The sequence below is a fragment of the Dromiciops gliroides genome, chromosome 2 (assembly GCF_019393635.1).
Source record: "Dromiciops gliroides isolate mDroGli1 chromosome 2, mDroGli1.pri, whole genome shotgun sequence".
Classification (NCBI taxonomy): domain Eukaryota; kingdom Metazoa; phylum Chordata; class Mammalia; order Microbiotheria; family Microbiotheriidae; genus Dromiciops; species Dromiciops gliroides.
In genome coordinates this window covers 666,907,384-666,934,566 of record NC_057862.1, presented here as the reverse complement: position 1 = coordinate 666,934,566, position 27,183 = coordinate 666,907,384, and the positions used below count along the sequence as shown (strand labels likewise).

The 27,183-nt window shown below is 42.1% G+C and overlaps 1 protein-coding gene across 1 annotated transcript in view; it reads left to right on the top strand.

The window, feature by feature from the left end:
• Positions 1-12,811: 12,811 nt before the first annotated feature.
• The window catches only part of DNAH6 (dynein axonemal heavy chain 6), a 211,021-nt gene continuing 196,649 nt past the window's right edge, over positions 12,812-27,183 (top strand). Inside the window, exons 1-7 of the mRNA XM_043981262.1 lie at positions 12,812-13,057; positions 16,218-16,385; positions 18,417-18,679; positions 21,488-21,755; positions 24,914-25,048; positions 25,141-25,264; positions 26,269-26,398. Coding sequence (XP_043837197.1) covers positions 12,812-13,057; positions 16,218-16,385; positions 18,417-18,679; positions 21,488-21,755; positions 24,914-25,048; positions 25,141-25,264; positions 26,269-26,398 — 1,334 coding nt within the window. The remainder of the gene's footprint in view (positions 13,058-16,217; positions 16,386-18,416; positions 18,680-21,487; positions 21,756-24,913; positions 25,049-25,140; positions 25,265-26,268; positions 26,399-27,183) is intronic.

Sequence of the window (27,183 nt, the reverse complement as noted above, 5' to 3'; positions counted from 1 at the left end):
CATTCCCTTCACTCTATCCACCACCGTAAGGACAGTCCTGCAGGAAAGTATCAGAAAAGAAGTCAAAAGAGCATCATGCCCAATTATAGGCACAGTATGCTTAGGGAAATAACATTGGGCTGAGAGCTAATCACTAACTAGTCAGATTACCTTTGGGCAAGTTACTTCTGCAGGCCTCAGTTTCCCCTGTTATAAAATGAGAGGGTTGATCTAGATCGATGGCGTCCAACTCAAACAGGAAGAGGCGCTACCAAACCCATACATAATGATCCTTACAGGGGGCAGCTAGGTGGTGCAGTGGATAAAGCACTGGCTCTGGATTCAGGAGCACCTGAGTTCAAATCTGACCTTAGATACTTGACACTTACTAGCTGTGTGACCCTGGGCAAGTCACTTAACCCCCACTGCCCCACAAAAAACAAAAACAAAAAAAGTATTATTATCTATGTTTTATTACCTGTGTTTGTATTTGTTTTAACTATTTCTCAATTACATTTTAATTTCATTCTCGGCACATCATTCAGGAATGTAATGAGACTTATGCTTGATATCTCTGGACCACATGACTTCAAAGGCCCCTTCGGAAGCTAAAAAGTTGAATATAATCTTGCCTGGTCTAGTAATGAGTTGTCCTATCCTCTGGGCTGGTTAATGATTATCTGGTTCCCCTTCTTTATGGCCTACCCCGTTCCAAGATTTTGTGGCTGCTGTCCATCCAGTAGCCACAGAAATGTGCGTCTTTCCCTCACTTTAGGTGCAAAGAACAAAGTAATGAAAGTTTAAAAGGACCATTCGCCAACTATTACAAAGGAAAACAAATGTGAATCTGCCATCTTCTCTGTTCTCTGGACTTCTGAGTTTATGGAAAGCTTTAGGGATAATAATCTGGGAGGTACCTGAGAAATAGAGAGATCAGCTTCAAACAGTCTCTCTTGTCTGTTCCCTAGGGACTCTTGGCACAGATGAAAAGAGTCTGGAGACCTGCATGCATAATTCTGGCTTTGCTGATAACTATTTATTGAACCCTAAGCAAGCCACTCACCCTGCCAGGCAACCAGCAACTTCTGGATGTCCAATGTGGGCCAGACACTGTGCTAGGTGCTAGAGATACAAATAACAAAGTGGAACCTCTGCCCTCACGTTCTAGTGTCTTATGTTCCCACTACCTCAATGTTCTCATCTGCCAAATGGGGCAACCACACTCGTTCTCTCTACTTACAGGAATGGTCTAAGAATGGATTGGGGTAGGGAATGTGAAAAGCCTTTTGTGCGTGGCCATGTGCTATTGCACATTTTAATGCCTAAGAGGGGCAAACATAACCCGCCCAGTTCTGAGATGGAGCAGTTGGGGCTCTAAGCCCATTAGTCTTAGGAGTGGCACTGGCACCTGCAGCCTGGATGAGATAGGGAGACCTAATATAAAAAAAAAGAACTGCAAACGACACAGAGCTAGAAGTTGTTAACATAAAAGCGCCTGATTCTTCAGAAGAACTATCTGGTCATACCTTCCCCATCTTATTCTAGCAAAGTTATTTCTGTTAAATCCAAGAGGAAGACTTTAGGTTAATCCCAATTAAATTCCATCTTCTTATATTTGTCTTAATGTTCTAGCAGGGCATCTAGGTAGCTCAGTGGATAGAGCACCAGTCCTGGAGTCCTGAATACCTGAGTTAAAATCGAGCTATGTGACCCTGGCCAAGTCACTTCACCCTGTTTGCCTCAGTTTACTCATCTGTAAAATGAGCTGGAGAAGGAAATGGCAAGCCGCTCGAGTATCTTTGCCAAGGAAATCTCAAAAGGGCTCACAACAAGTAAGCCATGATTGAAAACGACTGAACAGCCACGCTATTAACTCATTTCCAAATGGGGTGCCAACTTTCAATCCTTGTCAGTGGATAGGAACACTTTTTGTGGCACATACAAGAAGAAAAAAATGCCAGGCCTACTATAAGACCACAGGATGCCCGCAAAGTTGCCAGTTTGATTTTGCAAAAGAGTAACTGACACAACCAATGACCTTTATTTATCACTGGCTATATCTACTAGAAAGTGGGTTTCTTTGAAAAAAGCAGCTAAAAATTACCCTCAGACCACATTCAGATGTGTCCTGGCAAGCAGACGACAAGGTAGCTAGGTAGAACCTTGGATAGGGCCCTAGACCTACAATCAGAATAGACCTGAGTTCATCTATAAAATGGCTGTTGTAAGGATAAAATGAGGTATTTGCAAAGTGCTACATTTGTTAGTCAATCGTTTTCCAGTCACGTTCAACTCTTCATGACCCCATTGGGGGTTTTCTTGACAAGAATACTGGGGTAGTTTGCCATTTCCTTCCCTAGCTCATTTTACAGATGAGGAAACTGAGGCAAACAGGGTGAAGTGGCTTGCCCAGGGTCACACAGCTACTAAGTATCTGAGGCCAGGTTTGAATTCAGGAAGACTCATCTTCCTGACTCCAGACTAGCATTCTATCCATTGTGCCACTACCTACTCAAAGTGCTACATGAATGTTATTTTCAGCCATAATGATCATGATGTGAAAGTTCTCATTTTCTGTCTCTCCATCAATTTATGAGGCTTCCTACATGCTTAGTTTTAAATGCCAGCTCACCCTTGCCCAGCAATACAAGTTGTTAGAGTTTAAGGATGCTAGCAAAAGGTGTATAGCTCTGAAGGGTAAGGGGCACATAGCTTCTCACAGCTGCCAGGAATACTGATTCGGTTTTTAATGCCTTAGGTATTTTTTAAACAAATATTAGGTTAGGTCTGGAAAAACCTAGGAAGTCTTTAATGAACTGATGCAAAATGAAGGGAACAGAACCAGGAGATTATTGCATACAGGAGCAGCAATGTTGTAATGATGACCAACTGTGAAACACTTAGCTACTCTGATCAATACAATGATCACAACAATTCCAAAGGATTCATGATGAACAATGCTATCCAATTCTAGAGAGAGAATAGATGAACTCTTAGTGTAGAATAAAGAAGATTTTTTAAACTTTTTTTTACTTTTCTTGCCCTTTTCTGCAATACAGATAATATGAAAATATGTTTTTCATAACATGTATAATGGGCATCATGTTGTTTGTCTTCTCAATGGGTAAGAGAAGGGAGAGGGGAGGGAGAGAATTTGAAACAAAATATAAGAAAAAATGAATGTTTAAAAAAGAAATGCAAAGTTATGTGCCTTTTGTCACTGGTATTAATGAAAGATATGGTGATCAAAACTTAGTCGCTTGAGTATGGGTAATTCTACAAAGGAAATGCTAAGTAGAGAGTGTGATTTGGAAGGAGAAAGCTAGCAGGCAGCCTAGAAAGAGTGAGTAACAGAGTCATTGTGTGGGGGAGAAAAAGATGGTGGTCAATAGCATTTATTCAATGAAAGAGTCACAAAGCATTTTAAGTATGTTATCTCATTTGATCCACACAACAACCCTGAGAGGGAGGTGCTGTTATTACCTCCATCTTTCAGATGAAGACACTGAGTCTGAGAGAGATTAAGTGACTGGCCCAAGGTCAGTAAGTATCTAGGGTTGCATTTGAACTCAGATCTATCCTAACTCCAAGTTAAGTGTTCTGCTCTATCCATTGCCTTTCACATTAGGAATAACATAAGAGAGGGTCAAGGTAGCTAGGTAACAGTGGATAGGGTATTGGACTTGTTATAAAGAAGTCCTGAGTTCAAATGCAGCCTCAGATACTTATCAGCTGTGTGACCCTGGGCAAGTCACTTAACCTCTGTCTGACTCAGTTTCTTCATCTATAAAATGGAATGATACCCACCTTTCTAGGATTGTGTGAGGTTAAAATGAGATAATACATATAAAGTGCTTTGCAGGCCTTAAAATATTATATAAATGTTATCATTAGCCTCTGACTTGAATGGGAATGTGTTTGGGAGGCAGGTCCTATTACTCCATCACCCCTATTTAGTACTATAATCCATGACTTATTACCAAAGCTTAGACTCATCAAAGCCCTCTGAGAAGAGCCCTAAGAAGAAGGGAAGAAAGCCTCAGTCTGTCCTGGACTCCCTTATACCTTATGAAGGTGGTGGAGAAGAGAAATATGACTGAGTCTCTAAGTACTTGGTTAGCTGCCTTTCACATGCATTTGTGATGGCTTTTGGTGATCCAATCAAGCTCTTAGTATTATCTCCTGATGCCAGCCCAAATGACTTAAGGGCAGTTTTGTACCTTGATAGAAATATCCAGTGGTCCAGTGGTCCAGAATCCTATTGCAGTTGCTAAGGGGGGACTCACTGACAGTAAATGCCCCCACCCACAAATTTGAATTCTTGGCTTTAAGGTCACAGATCAAATATACAACTTCTGCTGAGCCCGAAGGCCCAGAGTCATCCCTGGCTACTTCCTAACCTATTACCTGGGCCTGAGCCTTATGGAGCATTAGTAATAGGCCACAGACTCCCTTAGAACACAAGCTCTCCTGGATGCTATCTGGAGTGGCATCCCTGATAAATGAGAGGTAAAGAAAAAATATCCAGTAACCCAAATCACTGAAACCACATTGTCTCATCACCATCAAGAAAAATCTGACTCCTTCCCTCTAGCTGAGTATATTTTGCTAGACTCAAATATACCAACAATAGTTTTATTGTCTCTCTTATAAAACTTAAGCGTGGACAGGAATCCTGAGATATGCTTCTGGGAAAACAGCTATCATGGCTGCCTTCCCACTTTCATAGTTCTGATGCGTGGCCTTCCCTGCTGCACTAACATTTGTGTTGAGGAGTTCGATTTTTGTCAAAGATAAAGAGAACACCGCGCCATATGGTTGAAATGGACGGGTGTCTTCAGGGATGTGAGGAGGGAGGCTGGGAGGGATGGAGGGAAGGAATGGGAAGGAGAAGATTGTCATATTAACTTAAAGCAGAATATTATCAAACGCCCAAATGGATCTGTGATCACGTTAATGTGAATATCCCCTCCAATGACGCAGATTGTAGCCCATCCATGCCTACCCATCCTGTGCAACGTTTTTCTCTGTCCTTCCACAGGATCCACCTAATGTTCAGGGAGCTTTCCTTTCATTCTCTTGGATACCAGTGGATCCCACAAGTTGTTCATGTATACCTCAATCTCCCCACCTAAATAGTTCATTTTCTTTGTTGTTTTTTAAAATCATTTCTATGATGACATTCTTCACTTCACTCTTCAGACTCTACATATATGAAAAGCCATTTCCTGATGTAAGACCTATATATACATTCAGATAAATATCACTGATTAAACCTGGTTAGATGCTTTATGATGGTTCAGATATTTACTCTGTAATCTGAATTTTTAAATCAGCAGAGACATTGGGATTTCAACAGGATTACTGGGACAAGGTTAAATGGATATAACCCGTGAGAGCAGGCTAGATGATACTAACTTTTCATTTGACACTTGGAATGTGCTACTTTGAATTGTTATTTGTCTTTCTTTTTGTTGGTCAGGCCTGGGGAAGGCCATTGTGTTCTCCTGCCCAGTGCAGCAGGAATCACAAATGTCTCTTCCTCAAATACATAAAGCAAAGCAGGAAGAACCAAATTGCATTATCAGTCTTTGGCTTTTTTCCCAAATTTGCACTTTTGACCAGCAGCAGTGATGAAAATACCACCTATGTCCCCAAGGGTTTCATAATCGAATTAATTAGTGTGATAGGCAAGAATAGGCAAGACAACTAGAGTGCCTTAATGGTTCCCTCATAATATTGGGAGAAAGTAAGGACAACTTCCAGGGCATTGGGTGGTGCCTCTATGGAAATTTTTTTTTTCTCAGTCACTTGAAAGTTTATTCTGCATGAATATAGTGGTTACAACATTCAACTTATGCTTATAACAGATTAAAACAAATGCCAAAAGTGTGTGTGTGTATGTGTGTGTGTGTGTGTGTATATATATATATATATATATATATTTTTTTTTTTTTGAGGGGCAACAGGGATCAAGTGACTTGCCCAGGGTCACACAGCTAGTAAGTGTCAAGTGTCTGAGGCTGGATTTGAACTCAGGTCTTCCTGAATCCAGGGCTGGTGCTTTATCCACTGTGCCACCTAGCTGCCCCCAAGTTTATAGTTTTAAAGTTGAAAACACCCTTAAAAATTTTCTAATCCAACGTCATTATCTCCCAAGTAAAGAAACTGAGGCACAGAGATATTAATTGACTTAACCAATATCCCATGGGTAACAGAGCCAGGATTCAAATCCCATTCTTTGCCACTAAAACCTGCATGATTAAAAAAAGGTATATATATTTTTAAAAAGGTTTATATGGTGAACTTTTGGGAGGACCCAGACAAGAGTCTTTCAAGATGCTATTATCCTTTTCTTCAAAGACCACCATTGCTCCCCAAAGTTCTCAAGATTTTGACATCAGCGTTGTGTTTTTCCTACCAAAATTGAAGTATTACCTGGTCTATTTGCCACGAAATGAACATGATTGTAAGCCCTCATTTATATATTGTGTTCCCCATTTAAAGTGGGAGCTCCTTGAACACAGGGAAAGTCTCTGTGTCCCCAGAACTTAACACCGTACTTGGCACAGAGTATGCACTGATAAATGCATATACTTTTTAATTCCATCCCACATGTGCAAGTGCATGCATACACACACACACACACACACACACACACACACACACACACACACACACACACTGGGTGTATGCCCTTAATGACTCATCTGGTTTGATTACCACTTGGCACCATCCTTCTAAATGTCAATGAAAACAGGCTATCCTGAAAGTCCTGTGTGGGTGGGTTTCCTGCAGGAATTCATTTACCAACAAAACACTGTCTAATCCCATCTAATAATTTATTTTGTCTCCCTTCCTGATTTAGCTCAAGTACCTCCACCTGTTCTCTGGCCACTTCATTTAACAACTGATGGTTAGTATTTATGAGCCCTTCAAAGCTGCTGCACTTGAAATCAGCAAGTCCTGAGTTTGCATTCTGCCTCAGACCGTGGACAGGTCACTTAAGGTCTCTCAAATCAAGTTGTCAAGTCACCAAGTTTATATTAAGTCCAGGCTATGTACTAACCATCTGTAAGACTAAAAATATAAGCAACTCCTCCCTACCCCCCTCCCTACTGCATCTGGAGCTATCACTAGGGTTATTTTGTCAGGAGAGAATGTAATAATTTTGTAAGAGAGGTTGAATTCATATTGTGAAGGGCTTTAAATGCCAAACAGAATTTTTTATTGATGCCTTTTGTTTTTATAATACATTTGTCTCAAGATGTATCTCTTCCTCCCTCCTTCCCTACTCATCTTTTTTATTTTTTTTTGGTGGGGCAATGGGGGTTAAGTGACTTGCCCAGGGTCACACAGCTAGTAAATGTCAAGTGTCTGAGGCATTCAGGTACTCCTGAATCCAGGGCCAGTACTCTATCCACTGTGCCACCTAGCTGCCCCCCCCTCATCTTTTGTAATAATTTTTTAAGGGAAAAAAAAGAAGTTCATTGATACCATCAACATGCTAACTATGTCTGCCAATATATCCAACATTCTACAGCCATCACTTCCCACCCCTGAAGTGAAGTAGGCTTTGAGGTTGGGGAGGGGCATTCTTTCCTGAAGAGGGTGTATTTTATACTAGGACCAAGAGGGAGCCATTGGAGTTTCTTGAAAATGAGACTGACGTTGTCCAACTTACAACTGAGAAAGAAAGTTTTGGCAGCTGTGTGGAGGATAGATTACAGAAGGGAGATAGGAGGCAAGGAGACCATGGGCATATGTCCATGGGCATAGCCAGGCAAGAACCGAACTAGGGCCTAACTCATGTTGCCTTCCGGTGATCTGAGTGGGCTCTTGCTGGTCTTGTTCCCCGATGGGTGGGATCTCTTCACCACTATTCCCAGTTGAGTCACAGCTTCTCATAATCAGATGTAACCAGCAATAGACTCCTTGGTTTGGAGACAGAAGGGCTATGGCGTAGAAAACTTGTCCTGTCGGACTCAGGGCAGAACTAGGTCCGTGATTGATACAGGCTTGACAGAAGGAAGAACTTCTTAAAATTAGAACGAACCCAAAATGTAATGGGCTGCCTCGTTGGCCGTCATTGAAGATTTTCAAGCAAAGGATGAATGGTGGTCACTTGTCTGGGATGCTGTAGGGACGATTCTTGATCAAGTAGGGAGAGGTAAGGCTCAATGACTGCTGAACTCTCAACTTTGAGTCTGGGCGCCCGGAATTCTGCTGTTTGTGCACTTAACGAACCACTAGGTGGTGCTATAAAGCAGCATAACAGCATTCAAAGTATTCCATAAGGGACCAGATCTCAGGAGGTACCAGGACTTCTTTCCAACTCTGCTTAAGAAAAACAGTACGCGAATGAATAAGTCCTTACTACGTGCGAAGCACTAGTGGTACAGACAGAAAAGCACGGCATTCCTTGCTCTTAGGAAACCGTGTGCTTGGCATATGCCTGACAACATTAATAAATGTTGATTGACTGATTAAGGAAGACATACATATAGGAGAATTTAGCTGCAGGGGGGATGAAAAGACCCAGAAGTCTTAAGGATACAGCTGTGGGGCAAATTACTAGGTCCAGGAGTCCTTAGGGCACAGGGGTCTTAAGCAGAGGTTTGAAGGAATCTAGAAATTCTAAGAGACCAAGGGAGTGAGTGCATTCTAGGCATGGGGAACAGGGAAAGCAAAGACTGGGAGAGAAGAAATGGAGTCATTGAAGACATGGTCCCTCCCCTCAAGGAACTTCTTCCTACTCCAGCTGAAATGATAAGGCTGTAGCAGTTAGAAACTAGAACCCAAGGGAAACCAGAGGGCAGAAAAGCCCTTCACCCCCACCCCGCTCCTGTCTGCTACAAGACATCCATGCAAAAAGAGCAGAGTTTATATTAGAAGGCTCCCCAGAGAATGCCATATGTGATACAGACTATAAATGTTCTCTTGGTAAGTACTTCGTGGAAGAGATTGATCTCCACTTGGAGTGGTCAGGGAAGCCACAGGAAAAAGGAAACTCAGCTGGGTCATGAAGGGTGGGCAGGATTTCAGTGGGTGATGAAGGGGGCATTTCAACTTGGGACAACAGTGAGGGGAAACACCTAGAGGTAAAAAAAGGGGAGGACAAGCCACAGGTCAGAGAGAGTGAACAAATGTCTAGAATACAGGAGAGAGTAATCGTAGAGACAGTAGGAATAAGGAGGCATGTGGCATAGGGGATTGGGCACTGGTTTGGGGTTAGGAAAACCTGGGTTCATATCCTACCTGTGTGAGCCTTGGCAAGTGCCTCAGTGTCCTTATATGTAAAATGAGGAAGTGGGAATCAATGGATTCTTTCCAGCTCTAAATTGGTGATCTTGTACAAACTGCATGCCAGAGAAATGGAAAATCCATGCCCATAATTATTCATAACTGGAGAGCTGTTTCCAGCAGAGTCAGAAGAACATCATGATTGTCAGATTATCAGAACTGATCATTTGAGAATGTCCAAATATGGGCATTGTTGTTGTTATTGTTCAGTTGTTTTACAGTTGCGTCCAACTCTTCGTGACCCCATTTGGGGTTTTCTTGGCAAAGATACTGGAGTGGTTGGCCATTTCCTTCTCTGGCTCATTTTCCAGAGGAGGATACTGAAGCAGGCAGGTGAAGTGACTTGCCCAGGGCCACACAGCTAGTAAGCATCAGAGGTCAGATTTGAACTCAGGAAGCAGAGTCTTCTTGCACTACCTACCTGTTCATTGTGGACACAGGGCATAGCAATTCAACTCAGGCTGTAGGTCGTCCCGCTGACATGCCCCCTGGCAATTCCATGAATGCAGATGGAAATTCTGTAAGAACTGTGGCATCCTCAGATCCCCGATTTGGAGGGAATCAGAGAATCATAGATTTAGAGATCAAAGGGACCTTTTAGACCATGGGATCTTACTCATTTTATAGGTAAGCAACTGAGTTTCAGAGACATTTAGTGGCTCATCTGAAGTCACACAGATAGCAGCTGAGAAAGGATTTGAACCTGGATTTCCCTGAGTCCTAGTCCAACACACTACACCAAGGCTAGAAAGAGACTTTGTCATGAGTCTCCTGGAATGGTGATTGGGTTATTTTGTTGTGCAAAGTTCTTAATTCTTTCTTTACAACCTTGTACTTATTGTGTAAATTGTTTTGGTTCAGCTCATTCTACTCTGCATTAATGCATACCAATGTAGCAAAGGATGACTGGGCCAAAAGGGGCCTTTCCATGGACCACGTACCCAGAGCTCTTTTAGGTCAGGCCACATGCTGGATGCAATGCCCCTCAAAGCCCATTCAGTTTTCTCCTACATAAGTCTTCCCAAATATCTCTGTATCTGTCCCTTTGATCCTTTAGTCATTTCTGAAATTTAAGTTTTTCAATTAGCTAACATTTCTCTCCCCGCCCCCCATCCTTACCTCCTCCAATTGAGAAAAGAAAAGGGGGAGAAAGTCCTCTTAACAAATACATAGTCAAATCAAATTGCAACACTGGCCACGTTGAAACATCTAATTATTTCTTATTGAAAAATAATATTCCATCCCATTCAGCTATTCCCTAGCTGATGACCACCCCTTTAGTTTCCAGGTCTTTGCTCCAACCAAAAATGCTTTTAGGAAGAGTTTTTATAGGCAGGGTCTTCTTTTCCTTTGGTGGTTGGGGCGGAGATGGGCTGGTGGGGTGGTCTAGTAGCGGTATGGCTGGGGGATGCAAAGTTGAGTGAGTGATTTGGGCCGTATGGTTACAAACTGCTTTCCAGAATGGTTGCGCCAATCGCAGCTGGACCAACAGGGCATCGCTGCGCCCAGGTTCGCCCAGTCCCCCCAACAACTATCGATTTCCTTTGCTGGCATCTTTGCCAGTCTGCTGTTGGCAGGTTCGGACGTGAGCTGCAGGAAAGGCCAGTGACTCACCCGAGGCTGCACCGGCAAAAGGAGAAGGCCGGCCTCCGCATGAACTCTCCATCCCCCGGACCAGAACCCCTGGCGTTCTCCCAGCTCAGGCGGTCCGCCCCCTCCTGATTGACAGGACACGAGCCGGCGCGGAGGCGGGCCTGGCGCCCCTCGTAGCTAGGCAACGGGAAACACTGCGGTCAGCGCGCAGTTAGTGTCCCCTCTCCCCGAGGGGCATCCCAAGTCCCTCACCCGGCCGGGGCTCACGTTGTCCTGAGCAGAGATCGCCCCGCGCCCTGGAGGCTCGGTGAGTGGGGCAGGGGCGGCGAAGGCGCGGATAAAGCGCAGCCCGGGCTGGAGGCAAGAGCAGGGAGGGAGACTGAGGGGGTGGGCTCCTTGCTGTGTGGCGCACGGTAAGGCTCTAAGAATAGCTGGCCTGGCCTGTTTGCTTTGCCCCTGCTCAACAGTCCATCTCTTGCCCGTGCGCTTTCCCCTGGGCCTCGAATGCACTTTGCAGAGTTGCCTAGTGGAGAAATTGCTGGACTTAAACAACAGAAGACCTGAGTTAAAATCCTGGCTCTGAAGTGTGCCAGCTTGGAGAACCTGGGCAAGTTCCTTCATCTCTGTAAGCCTCGATTTCCCCATCTGTAAAATGAGGGGGTGTGGACTAGTCAGGCTCCAAGGTCCCTTCTAGATCTGTTGTCTTTTACTTCCTCTTCTGAGAATCTTCATTCAAGGCTCATTTCAAGCACTGGCTCTCACTTGAACCCTTTCCTGAAGTCCTGATGCTGCCTTATGCGTGAGATGTAACATTTATGTAGAGCTCCTGGAACGACTTCATTAGGAGGTACTACAGATAGTAATATGCCCATTTTACCAGTGGAAAAACAGACCCAAAGAGGTCACTTGGTTTGTCCACAGTCACACCAGCTAGTAAGCGTCAGAGGTCTTCTCCACTTCAAGCCCTGGTTTTATCCAACAGACCCCAGTGGAGCTGCTGTGTCCCTGTGGGGGTGGAGGTCCAGACTGGAAATCAGAAAGCCCTGAGTTCAAATCCAGCCTCAGACTCTTAGTAGCTGTGTGACCCAGGGTGAGTCACTTAATCTACACCTACCTCAGTTTCCTCATCTGTAAAATACAGATAGTCATAGCACCTAACTTCCAGAGTTATTGTGAGATTATTAGATAACATCTGTGAAGTGCTTTGCAAACAACTAGATTTTCATCTAACCCCAATAATAATCATTAATAATTAATAATTTCCATCTAACCCCAATAATAGTCATTATCATTATCACTATCCCATCCTCCCCAGTAGGATGGAGCTCCCCCAGGCCAATCACTGCTTTTCTTTTTGTCTCGATGTCCCTTGTTCTTAGTAGATATTTGATAAATACTAGCTGAGTAGTTGAATTGTCTTGAACTGAATCTTTTTTTTTTTTTTTTTTTTTTAGTGAGGCAATTGGGGTTAAGTGACTTGCCCAGGGTCACACAGCTAGTAAGTGTTAAGTGTCTGAGGCTGGATTTGAACTCAGGTACTCCTGACTCCAAGGCCAGTGCTCTATCCACTGCGCCATGAACTGAATCTTTTTAACAATGAACAATCCGGAATCAGAATAGTGAAGAGTATGACCTACAAGGAACCTCAGGGAATCATCCAGTTCAAACCGCCTCCCAGCCTCCATCTTAGAGATGAGGAAGCCTGAGGCCCAGAGAGGGAAAGCAACTTCTCCAAGACCACACAGGCATGGCTGGAGCCCAGGTTTCCTGATTCCAAATCCTGCACTTACTCCATGCTTTGAGATCTCTTCCCACTCTAATGGTATGACCGTATCTAGGAGTCCACCTGTGCTCTGGGCCTCTGCTTTGGGAAGCACTGGGGGAAAATTCACCCTGGCTTTGCTTAAACACCTTTTCTTTCCTCTTCCAGATCAAGATGTCCAAACCCCCCTTCGATCTATTACGACCCCGAGCTGACCAAAAAACTGACGACCTCGATGATTCACAAGAGTCGGGGTCTTCGATGACTTCCAGCGGTGGGGCTTCTACCCTCCAGAAGAGGCTGAACTTTGTGGGCCTCAAAGATCCGTCTCAACAGTCCAAAATCCTGACCTTTGTACACAATACAAAAGCCCAAGACCGGACTCGAAAACGCCAGCAGCCATTAAAGCTCGAACCTCTGGTATGTTTCCTTATGGGTCAGTTTCCTCCCTTGTAGTTCCCCTGGAGTCTCTACCAGCTCTAGCCCTCTGAACCCCTGGGTGGATACCATAAAGCAGCGGGCTCCAACTGGGGCAGTGAAGCCGTTTCAGGGTCCAGCTTCATCAGAGGAGGGAGGGAGAGGGTCCAAAGGGAAAATCAGACTTCTTTTCTGGTGACCCATATCTTTAGTGGATAAATGAATACAAGCTCATCAAGGAATGTCTAACCCGGGTATGGAACAAGTAGGGCAGTAAGACTTGAACATTAGGACTTTATTTGGTTTGCTGGGCTTCTCCTTCACCACCACTCTAAGTACTGTTTGTTTGGGGTTTTTTTGGGGGGGACGGGGCAATGAGGGTTAAGTGACTTGCCCAGGGTCACACAGCTAGTAAGTATCAAGTGTCTGAGGCCAGATTTGAACTCAGGTCGTCCTGAATCCAGGGCCAGTGCTTTATCCACTGCACCACTTAGCTGCCCTTGACCACTCTAAGTATTAATGGGGACTGCTGAGGGCAGTTGGGTGATGTTTTGAAGTCCAGGCCTGGAGTCAGGAAGACTCACCTTGGGGTTATTAGTGTTGTTCAGTTGTTTCAGTCTCGTCCTAGTCTTTGTGACCCTTTTTTGGGGGGGTAAATTTCTTGGCAAAGATACTGGAGTGGTTTGTCATTTTCTTCTCTAACTCATATTACAAATGAGGAAACTGAGGCAAACAGGGTTAAGTGACTTGCCCATGGTCACACAGCTAGTGTCTAAGGTCTGATTTGAATTCAGGAAGATGAGACGTCTTGATTTCAGGCTCTGCATTCTATCCACTGTGCCACCTAATGTCCGAAGACTCACCTTTATGGAATTTATGGAAGAGCCTGGACAAGATGTCCCTCCCCCTAGGTAATATTTTTAAATTGCCACACTTATGCTTACATGTTTCTACTGTCATCTGAGGTGTTGCTATCACAAGTTTGAGTATATGTACAACTCAACATATCAAAAAATAAATACCCATGTGTCGCAGGAAGCAGAATTTCCTGGTGTTGGCAATGCTTACATTTGGATGGATGGATGTGTGTATGTGTATGCATATGTATGTATATACACATGAAAAATATCTACATTATGATTCACTTTCTGGAGGAGAAGTAGGAGGGAACAAACATTTATTGAACACCTGTATATTGGGCACTGTGCCAAATGTTTTACAAATATTAATCTTATTTGATTCACACTACAATTCTGAGGTAGGTGCTATTATTATACCCATTTTGCAGTTGAGTAAAACAAGGCAGAGGTTAAGTGACCGACATGCTCAGGGTCACACAGCAGTGGTATAGTGACTCACTGCCCATGCAGCCAGCAAAACTGAGTGCACATTAAACTCCAGAGCCAGATTAAATTCTCAAACCAGATTAAAATGTAATTGGGAAACGTTTAACAAAATCAATAAAAATACAGTAGAAGACAGATGATATACAGGGTTTAGCACAATGACTGGAACATAGTAGGAACTTTAAAAATGTTTATTGGGAAGCAGCTAGGTGGCCCAGTGGATAGAATGCTGAGCCTGAAGTCTGGAAGACTCATCTTCCTGAATTCAAATCCAATCTCAGACACTTAACTAGCTGTGTGACCCTGAGTAAGTCACTTAACCCTCTTTGCCTCAGAGGACTGTCTTTGTAAACAAGGGATAATAGCATTTACCAGAACTACCTTAGGGTTGAGGAAGGCACTTTTTTTTTTTTTTGGTGAGGCAGTTGGGGTTAAGTGACTTGCCCAAGGTCACACAGCTAATAAGTGTTAAGTGTCTGAGGTTGGATTTGAACTCAGGTCCTCCTGACTCCAGGGCCGGTGCTCTATCCACTGCGCTACATAGCTGCCCCAGGAAGGCACTTTGTAAAAATGCAAAATGTTGTAAAAACTAAAAATGCTAAAAGCTATAGAACTAAAGCTCTGAGACATTTCTTTCTTTTTTAGCATCAGGGTTACATTATTGTAAATTTTTTTTTCTAGTTACTTGTAAAGATAGTTTTCCACATTCATTTTTATAAGATTTTTAGCTTCAAATCTTTCTCTCTCCCTCCCCTCTTCCTTTTTTCTTTCTCTTCACCCTTCCAAGACAGCAAGATATATATGTATGTATATGTATGTATATATATGTATGTGTATATATATACATATATACACATATATATACATACACACATATATATATACATATACACTTATAAATACACACACACACATATATAGGTTGTACATGTGCAATCATGTTAAACATATTTCCACAAAAGTCATGTTGTGAAAGAAAAATCAGAACAAAAGGGAAAAAAACATAAGGAAAAAAAAGTGAAAAGTAGTATGCTTTGATCTGCATTCTGATTTCATAGTTCTTTCCCTGGATGTGGATCGCATTGTCTTTTAGAATTGTCTTGGATCATTGTAATGCTGAGAAGAGCTAAGTCTATCACAGTTGATCATCACACAATGTTGTTATTACTGTGTACAATATTCTACTGATTCTGCTCACTTCACTCAGCATCAGTTCATGTAACTCTTTCCAGGTTTTTCTGAAATCTTCCTGCTCATCATTTCTTATTGCACAATAGTATTCCATTATATTCATAAACCACAACTTGTTCAGCCATTCCCCAATTGATGGGCATTCCTCAGTGCCCAATTCTTTGCCATCATAAAAAGAGCTGCTATAAATATTTTTGGACATGTACGTCCTTTTCCCTTTGTTATGATCTCTTTGGGATACAGACCTAGTAGTGCTAATGCTGGATGAAAGGGTATGCACAAGGGGTATGCCTTTTGGGCGTAGTTCCACATTGCTCTCCAAAATGGTTGAATCAGTTCACAACTCCACCAACAATACATTAGTGTCCCAATTTCCCCACATCTAATGCATTTCTAGTGGTGTAGCACAAGCATAGATGAGATTAAGTATAAGAAGAAAAGGGCACAAAATAATGGACTCAGGATAACTGGAGTAGCATGTGGTGGCAAGAAAACAGGCCAGGACAGCTATGGTCTCTCCAAACCAGGTCAGAACCCTAAAATCAGATATGGGTCTACAGAAGATGGGACAAGGAACAGTCTTTTATAGCAGATGATAACTGCAAAACTTTTTTTTCCCTTCAAAGCCTGTACTGAAAGTCTACCAGGATCATATGCAGCCAGAATACATATATGAACAAAACCGAGCAAAATTAATAAGTTCTGGACTGCTCCAACCTCCACCAAAACCTTTGGAAAGAATACCATTCAGTGAATCATTTGCCTCAGTTTCATCAGAAATGAAAAAAAAGCAGGTACTCTAATACCAATTAATTAATTGTAGCTTCAATTAGAGTTCTAAGTACATTTTTACTCAGAAAAAATAGAAGTATTTCTATCAAAGATAATTTGTCCAAAAAAAAAGGAACACCTTCAGCCATAATTGCTTAAAGAAAAATACAATTAAAAAGGAAAAAGATCCTCAGCTTTCTATATAATTTCTTTAGGTGCTTTCAAAGGATTTATGTGTATGTTTCTAACCTTTTGAGACTTTCAAAATGTCATTCTTTCTGTTTGGCACTATAAGTATTTTTGTCAAATTAACATTATGATCACCATCAAAGCAATATGATTTAAGGCACCTTCATGAAGGGTGATGTTACAGAGGTTGAAGATCAAGAAGAGAATCTGAAAGGAAGTCTCTCGTCAAGTGCATAGGGCTCTGATAAGGCCCATGATTTGTTTGACATTTTTAGAGATGACTTGACTGAAGGAACAAATGGTATTGCTTATTGGGTATTCAGTTTCTGGATAACTTGAAGTTGGAACACAGTGAAAAGACTGGACTCCGAAAAGATCTTGACAAGCTGTTGTTCTTTGTTCTCGAAGAGGACAGAGACATCAGGGTGATGTCATGACTTGCAGTGAATTGATTTTAAGTGAGGGAGGGCTGTGCAAGGTCACCAATCTCACTCTCTCCTCCAGAGCCATCTGGGTCCAGTGACAAAATATATGTGTGTGTGTGTGTGTGTGCGTTTATATGTATAAGTATGTATAAGTGTCTCTGTGTGTATATACATGTGTGTATATATGTATATAAATATACATACATACACACATATCTATATCTATATCTATCTATATATCTATATATCTCTCTATATATCTTTCTCTCTATATATATATCAGGATGACTGGAGATGGCCCCAGATGTTTAAGGCAATTGGGGTGAAGTGACTTGCCCAGGGTCACACAGCTAGTAAGTGTCTGAGATGAGATGAGATTTTAACTCAGGTTTTCCCAATTTCAGGGCCAGTGCTCTATCCACTGCACCACCTAGCTGCCCCACCCTTGGCAAGCTAGGTAAGCAGTGGATTATAGTGGAAAGCATTCCCATTCTGGCATCAGTGAGCCTGTGTTTAACTTCTGGCTCTCCCTCTTGGTATTTGCATGACCTTCAGAAAGTCATTTCACTTGTGAGAGCCTCAGTTTCCTCCATCTATAAGCCAAGGGGGACCCTTGACACAATAGGGAATTTCAGAAGATGGGTGTATTTGAAGGTGGGAGAGAAGATATTGTAATATTTGCCATGCAGATCATAGTCCACTGACACCTGCTCATTCCATGTGACTCACTTTGCCCCTCCTGAAATGATGAAAGGAAGAGGAAGCCAGGCTGTCACTGATCACCTCCACCCATCCTTAGATCTATGATCCTACCAGCCTAAGAATGAGCCAAATCCGAGACAGAATTTAACAGAGTTCAATGTAAATTTGTACGGATGGGTTAAAAAAATCAATCGCACAAGTACAACAGTAGAAATTCTTGGTTAGACAACAGTCTTAGTGAAAAAGATTTAGGGACTTTAATAGAATGTGAGCTCAATATGGGTCAGCAGTGTGGCATAGAAACTAAAACAAACAAAAAAACGGTGCAGCCTTAGACTATCTTGTGAGAGAGATGATGTGTAGATTGGGATCAGGCAATAGTCCTACTGTATTTTGTCCTGGTCAGTCCACACCTGTAGTATTTGGTGCATAGTTCTGGGCACCACATTTTAGGAAGGACATTGATTTTTTTTAAGTGAGGCAGTTGGGGTTAAGTGACTTGCCCAGGGTCACACAGCTAGTAAGTGTTAAGTGTCTGAGGCCAGATTTGAACTCAGGTACTCCTGACTCCAAGGCCAGTGCTCTATCCACCGCACCACCTAGCTGCCCCCATTGATTTTTTTTAAAGCTAGAGGACAAGAGAGGAATACCTTTTGTTTTCAGATAATACTTTGGTTTTTAAAAAATTGTGGTCTTGCATTACATAAAAGCTGACATTCTAAATATGCCTTGGCTTAGGTACAACTTTTGTCTGCTGATGTAATCTCTCCTTCCCCTCCTAAACAACAACGGACCACTAGTGGGAGAACAATATTCCAAAAACAGATTTCCGCAACTTACCCTACGTTAATTTTTCAAGACCGAGAAGACGTCATTAGAGCCAATATTAAAGACCCTTTGCAAATTATCAAAATAATATGTGAGAATAAACACCTTGGCTTCCTGTACATGATCCCTGCGGTGCCAACATCATCCATTGAATACGATCCCTACAATCTCAGGTGAGTTATTACCCAGGAAAGCAAATCTCACAGATGATGTCCAATGGCCAACTGGCAGTGATTTTTAAGACTTCATGATAACTATCACAAATCTATGCTAATTTTTTGGTGATTATCCAATCACTCAAGCATTCTACCTGCATATTATTTACTTTTCACAGGTTATTTTTCTATTAACTCTTTTTTTGGTCTTGTTTTGGGTTTTTTTTGGGGGAGGGTGGCAACGAGGGTTAAGTGACTTGCCCAGGGTCACACAGCTAGTAAGTGTCAAGTGTCTGAGGCCTGATTTGAACTCAGGTCCTCATGAATCCAGGGCCTGTGCTTTATCCAATGTGCCACCTAGCTGTCCTATGTGGTTCTATGAAGTGAGCTCTGTGCTCCCACTGTCTAGAAAAGACTGGGCCCTTTTGGGGCTTGGTGTATTCTAGAGAATAGAAGCCATGTGACCTTGGCATAATGGCCCTGCCTTTCTAGGGAAGCATATATGTGTGCTTGGATATGACATACTGTGCTTACTCAACATAGAATTAATGAGCAAATAAATACTATGTAATAACTAGAGAATACTGAATAATAAAATGACAGTCTTCCAAACATCAGAGAGCCTGCTACTCTCGCATACCCCAGAGGACATTAGAGTGGTGTGGATCCAGGCATTAAAGACAATGTCCAGTCTGAGTTTGTTCAGCTCTCCACTGCTGCTTGCCTTCGAGTGGACAAAGGAATGCTCACTTGATATTGACTTGCTAGGGAAAAGGACAGAGATTCCAGAAGGACTCTGATCCTGGGTCTTACAGCAAAGGAGATATATTCAGCATCCTGGTGGACTCAGGAGAAAACAGAATCTGCCATGGTAGTTTAAACGTTATTTCCCTTTCCTGGCTGTATTGTCCTGGCAGAGCTCCGTGATCCCGACTGCCCATAGCCAGCCCATCCCAGAACAGCCCCAGCCAGTGGTCATGTTGCCATCCATGAGCCTTTCCCTCCCAACCCAACCTTCCTCACAGCTTTCTCCTCCAGGAAAAGGACCGCTCACCTCACTTCCCATTGTTACCCCCCAGAATTCATTGGTTCTCTTAGCAAGAAACTATCCCAATTTGTTTACTTAAAGTTTCTTCTACTGCTTCCTCTTACATGCCCCAGGAAGTTTCGATCTGTTTCCTTTTTCTGATAATTTAGCTTCTAGGAGACTGCCTTATCAATCAATCAATCAATCAATCAATCATCAATCTATCAATCAAACAACTTTCTCTCTATGCCAGGTACCATGCTAAGCTCTGTGGATAAAAAGAAAAAAAATGAAACCCCTTATCTCAAGAAGCTTACAAATGCAAATTACAAGTGAGATACTTTGTGATAAATGCTTCAGAAACCTTATATCACTATCGAAATGTGAACTATTATTTTTAGACAGCTGTGTAGCATAGTGGGTCACTTGGAGTCAGGAAGACCTAAGTCTGAATCCTGCTCAACACTACCTGTTTGACCTTGGACAAGTAACTTGTCCTTTCTCAAACTCAGTAGACTCATCTCCCAAATGGGGATAACAATAGAATTGAATGAGATAATCTATAAAGCATTTTGCAAGCCATAAAGATGTTACATGAATGTTAACTAGTGTAATTGTCAATTTATCAGACATAACGATAATAATATTGTCATTTAAACTAGCATTACCCACGTCTCATTTTATCTTCACAATCACCCTGTGAGGTTGGTATTATTATCACCCCCATTTTACAGATGAGAAAACAGAATCTCTAGAGCCATACAGCTATCAGATATCTAAGGCAAGATTTGAAATCAGGCCCTCCTGACAACAAATCCAGCATACTGGCTACTGTGGAAGCCTCCTCTACTGAGACAACTTAGGGCCAGATGAATTAAAACCTTGAAGGAATTTGAAGGTAGAATAGACCAAAAAAAAACCAAAACATTTTTGGTATAATCTTTCAGAAGTCACAGAGAACAAGAGCTGCCAAAAGACTAGAGATGGGCAAGTGTCTGGACTTTCCAAGAGAGGAGCAGAGTAGATTCTATATATTATGTTTCTACTCTTTTCCACTTGGATTCTTGCATCAGGTAAAAAGTTTGATTAGGCAATCTCTTTTTTTTTCTTTTCTTTTTTTTTTTCGGGGCAATGGGGGTTAAGTGACTTGCCCAGGGTCACACAGCTAGTAAGTGTCAAGTATCTGAGGCCGGATTTGAACTCAGATACCTCCTGACTCCAGGGCCAGTGCTCTATCCACTGAGCCACCCAGCTGCCCCTGATTAGGTGATCTCTAAGGTCTGATCCAACTCTAAGCATCTGAGGTTTAAATGTAGCCCTCCAGGGAATGAGTTAAATCCCTTCCTGAGATTATTTTTCATTCTATTCTTAAGTTTATTCATCTTGAAGATGGTTCCTAGAAAATGTTGTTTATTTTCTTTATGATTATATCATTTTTCTAAGAGAATATGTCATTGGCAGATACAGATAGGGGCTTACTTAACCTATGACTTTGTTTTCAGCAGAGAGAACTCCCAAGTGAATTAGTTCCCTCCTCCAGTGCACATTAGCACCTTCTCTGCAATGTATAGTTTTAGAAAATTGCTTGACACACTGAGAGGTTAAGTCATTTTCCCAGGGGTACCCAGCCAATGTGAGTCAAAGATGAGACTTGAATTCAAATTCATGTGTTTTCAAGGGTATTCCCTCTCTCCAGGGTACTATGCTGTCCTTCACGAACAGGTGAATATCATCATTCATGAAATGCCATTTAAATTTGTCTTACTCTGTTCATTCGCCACAATTTCATTTCTTCCTAGAGTTGTAAATTATGAAAATGTCAACAAAAATGATTACTACACTATTAGCAAAAGAGCAGTAACTCACACTTGTGATGGAGAAGTGGAATTTATTGAACTGACTCGGTGGGAGCAGGAATATTTGTATCACCGAGAGCTCACCAAGATCCCCATCTTTTCACGTTTCCGCAAATGGAAGGCATTTACCGTATGGAGAAAGAACGTCCGCTCCAAGAAAATTAACGGATGCCGAAAAGCTCTCCAAGATAATCTGTTCATTGTTAATAATGTATGTATTTATTCACCACGTTATTTCTCAAGAATCACCCATCTGCGAAAAATGTAAGGGAATGATGAGAGTTATTGGGCCCCTGAGTGGGGAATTTCATCCATTATACATGTACCGTTTAGAATGTAAACACCTGTCACTCCCTTAGTTAGTAAACTCCATTGGGTCCCTGTCATCTTCAGGATCTCTAAATGGCCTTCAAAACCCTGCCTAACCTGCCCCTCCCCCCTTTCCAGTCTTCTTACACCTTAATGACTCTCTCCCCCTCCCCCCACATACTCCTTGATCCACTGACGCCAGCATCCTTGTTGTCTCTACAGCAGTGGTATCAAAGTCACATAAAAATAAGATTGCTAAATCATCCATAAAGATCCCTGTTAGATGACTTAGAAAACCATGAACATTTTCTATGTTCTATTGTATTTTTATCTATTTTGTTCAGTATTTCCCAGTCACACTTTAATATGGTTTAGAGCAGGGCAGCTAGGTGGCGCAGTCAATAGAGCACCGGCCCTGGAGTCAGGAGGACCTGAGTTCAAATCCGGCCTCAGACACTTAACACTTACTAGCTGTGTGACCCTGGGCAAGTCACTTAACCCCAATTGCCTCACGAAAAAAAAAGTAGGTTGGGGGGGCAACTAGGTGGTGCAGTGGATAAAAGCACCAGCCCTGGATTCAGGAGGACCTGAGTTCAAATCCGGCCTCAGACACTTAACACTTACTAGCTGTGTGACCCTGGGCAAGTCACTTAACCCCAACTGCCTCACCAAAAACAAAACAAAAATATGGTTTAGAGCACTGGGGTTGGGGAATGGAGGGAGGTGTTACTGGCCACAATACAGCTGCTATTTGATGCCTCTGCTCAACAAGAAGCCTTTCCCAACCTTTCTTAATTCTCGGACCTTCTGTCTATCGATTATTTCCCGTTTATCCTGTATCTAGCTTGTTTGTACAGAGTTATTGACATTTTAAATCCCCCCCTCTCCCTTAGATTATGAGCTCCTCGAGGTAATGGCCTGTCTTTTGCCTTTCTTTGTATCTCCAGTATTTAGCACACTTTGTGGCATATAGTGGGAGGTTAATACATGTTTATTGGCTGGCTGACTTTCACCCACTGTATTTCTATCCCCAGCATCTTGCCCAGTGACTGGCCCATTGTAGATGCTTAGGATATGTGTGCTGATTAATTGATTGGCCCATTAGGGAAATTAATGATTTTTGCCATGTGTTGTATACATCTTCTCATTTAGCAAAGCGGGGCTCCTAATATAATTTCCATAATTTAACCAGGGCATCAGAGAGAAAAGAGACAAAGAGAAGGTAACCCTTGTGGCTTTGGGATTGATAACCTTTGATTTATGAAACATTGTCACCTTTCTTTGGGGGCCAAGATCAGCTTGAGTTCATTGTAAGCAGGGTTGCCATTAATGATAATAATTCATAGTTTTATTGGCTTTAATTTTGCAAAGTACTTTTCTCACAACAACCTAGTGTGGCAGATACATAATATAAATCTTATTCTTCACTAAAATTCTCAAGAGGACGGTTAGGTGGCTCAGTGCATAGAGAGCATCAGGAAGAGCTGAGTTCAAATTTGACCTCAGACATGTACTAGCTGTATGACCCTGGGCAAGTCACTTCACCCTGTATGCCTCAGTTTCCTCATCTGGAAAATGAGCTGGACAAGGAAATGGCAAAGTGCTTGAGTATCTCTGCTAAGAAAACCCCAAATGGGGTCTTGAAGAGTTGGACATGACTGAAACAACTCAACAACAACAAAACTCTCTAGAGATTCAGCATCTTGCCTAGGATCACAGTTTGTGAGAGCCCGAGGCAGCATTTGAACACAGGTCTGCCTCTGTCCAGAACTCTATACATTTCACAGTGGAATTTGCTCTTCTATGCAATATTTACTGTGGGTCCCACTCGGAAGGCAGTGTGGTGCGGTGGCCAGAGAGCTGACCTTGGTGCTAGGAAGACCTGGGCTTTTGTCTTGCCCCTGGTACATGTCCCATGTAATTCACTCACCCTCTCTGTGTTCTTGACAAGTCTCTAAGAAAAGAAGATGCAGAGAAGGAGCCAATCAGAACAGAGAAAGGGAGATCCCTCTACCAGTGAGATTACAGTCCAGATCCTATCCAGTTACTCAGTAAATATTTAAGAGCCTATTATGTGTCAGACACTAGGGATGTGAAAAGAGGCAAAAGACAGTCCCTACCCTCAAGAAGCTCACAGTCAAATGGGGAGACAACAAAAAGCTATATGCAAACTATATGTGGGATAAATAGGAAATGATTAACAGGGAATTAATAGGGGTTCAGAAAGGTTTCCTGGAAAAGATGGGATCTTAGTTGGGGCTTGAAAGGAATGCAGGAAAGCCAAGCTGCTGAAATAACGGGGAGAGCATACCCAGGCATGGCGGACTGCCAGAGAAAGTGTCCAGAGCTGAGAGATGGAGGGTCTCATTCATAGAACAGCCAGGAATCCAGGATCACCAGATCAAAGAATATATGTGGGAGAACAAGGTGTTAGAAGACTGCAAAGGAAGGAGGGGTTTTGGATGCCAAACAGCAGATTTTGTATTTGATCCTGAGGTAACAAGGAGCTACTGGAGTTGACTGAGTAGGAGGTGACATGATCAGATTTCTGCTTTAGGGAAATTCCTTTGGTGGCTGAATGGAAAGGTAGCTTAGAATGGGAAGAGGGGTAGAAAGTTTGTTAGTAGCATGTCCTTTCCCCTGAACTGACTTTTCCTAAGGAGTGATATTGTAGCTAGCTAATTTATTCTTCTAGTGTGGCTGAAGCAGTCCTTTTGGGAGCCTAGTGATCAATCCCTTCTGCAAAATAAAGTAGGAAGGTACTGACCAATAGACAGCCTAGTCCCAGCTTCCCCCACAGTAAATTTAATTAAAAACATGATGACTCATTATCCTGAAAACGTACCATGAAAAAGAATACAAGCTATGCTGCTTCTTATAATACATGACACTCACCCTCTGACCTTGGGTGTTTTGTTGATTCCAGCCCCAAACTCTTGCCCCAAATGAAGCCTGAAGGTATTGGTGTACATGTGTATTATTAAGAGTAACAAGTTTTATAAGAGAGAAACATTGGTAATATTGCTTCAATTATAATATGTCAACTTTATTTTTATTCAGTACTTGAGACCAGCTGTTCTCAGGATCAAAGAAATGTGTTATAACCTAAGTTTTATGGTACTTTGCTCTATTGAGAAAGGACATACGTATACCTTAATAGAATTTAAAGCTGCTCAACTCAAACAGTTAGGGGAGGTAAGTAGTTTTACCCCCAGATTCTAACATTGACTTTCACTGTTATTGCTCTTGTATTTCTGACATCTCGTTTATTTTTGATCAAATTTTAGGTAACGGATCGTCTCTCACATTTCAGAAATGTGGCAAAAGATGTAGTTAGGAATGCTTGCCGAACAGCTTTGCAGGCCTCTGGATTCATTCCTGACGATTGCCTTTTTGACACAACCTTGAGAGGTAGGAAATTGGAAGAAGCTTGTAGATCAGAATATTGGGATATTTCAAGTGTTGGCCAGGTTTTTGGTTCCATGCAGTCATCTTTTTGGCAATTTTTTCTTAAAATGTGAACAATAGTAGCATCTCTCAATCCTCCCAAATGTTTGTGTAATGAAGTAGACATTTTTTTATTCTATTCCAAGGAATAGGGTTAGTCTTGAGGGTGGTAAACCTTAAACTCATTCTGCTTCCTACTCAAAGATGCCTCTGGGAAATCTCAGAAAATATCACGAATAGAGCTCATGTCTAGTTTTCCACAGATAGAGGTAAAGAAATCCTCGGCTTCCACAAAAAATTCAAAGCACGTAGGATGCAGGACAACTTTTATTTCACCTCTGTGCTTAGCACAATGCTAAATGCATCAGAGGCACTTAATAAATGCTTACTTAACTGACTGACCTCATAGAAAATATGGGAGCAGCATACAAAGAATTAAGAGAATTTTTCTATCTCCCTTGTGGTGCAGTGGATAAAGTGCCAGGCCTGGAGTCAGAAAGACCCAAGTTCAAATCCAACCTCAGACACTAGCTGTGTGACCTTGTGCAAGTCACTTCACCCTGTTTGCCTCAATTTCTTCATCTGTAAAATAAACTGGAGAAGGAAATGGAAAACCACTCTAGCATCTTTGCCAAGAAAACCCCAGATGCAGTCACAGAGTCAGACTAGACCGAAAAACAATTGAACGACAACTCCATTGTGTTTCTTGGCTTTTCTCCCAGGACACTATAGAGTTCTCTAGACTAATAAAAACTTATGCTGGACTCACATTAGGAGAAGATGAATTGGCCAATAAGAGACCTTGACATTTTCATTTTGAGATTTGTTTTTCTGTCATTGTATTTGTTTGGAATCTGCCATTTTCTTCAGCAATAATGAAAAAATGGGGCATTTACCTAAGGGACCTTTTTCATTTCCCCCCAAACCACCGTGTGACATTTAGCAACATGTTTCATTGTTTTCTTTAGATGAAACAATAAGAACAAGCTCTCCAAATGTGCTCGATGTGGCACTTGATCGTGATATTTATGGAGAAACCGAGAAAATGACGTACACCGAACAGGCCAGCAAAAGGCACCACTGCATACGGCTGACGTGGTTGGTAGCTCTCTTCCCCATACATGCAAATCGTACTGTTTGTTTCCTATACTTTTCATAAAAAAACAAGTCATTCTCTTATTAAATTCTAGTAAGAGTAAAAAGACAGCAGCTATGTGACAATTTCATTTCAGCCAGAAATCCGGTACCCTCGAGAATGAGATAGAATGATAGGCAGGCAGGCAGGCAGGCAGACAGACAGACAGACAGACAGATAGATAGATAGATGGGTGGATGGATGGATGATGATGATAGATAGACAGACAGATGATAGATAGGCAGACATATGATAGATGATAAATGATAGCTAGATGGATAGATAGATAAATGTAATACACTGCCATCCCCCAATAACCTGGGCAGAGTGGAGGTCGAGACAAAGGCCATTAGGTGATCAGAAGCCCACTAGGGGGGACTGCTGTTATACTCCTGACCTAATGGAGAGTGAAAAACTGAATTTGAATTCAAACAGATTCTTACTAGCTGTATGACCCTGGGCAAGTTAATTAGTCTCGACCTCAGTTTTCTTATCTGTACACTAGGGATAGTAATAGCACCTATACCACACAGCAACATAACACCATCTCCCTTATTTTCTGTAAGTTCAGGTATTTTTTGTAAGGATGAGAGGAGAAAGTACAAGTAAAGCACTTTTTAAACCTTAAAGTGCTGTATGAAATATAGTGAGGATGAGGATGGCACTGGTGCATCCTGTCATGAAGCAGCATAGTTGTATTGGGTGAGAGACAAGCAATACCCCATTATTGTCTTCCTCAAGTCTCAGT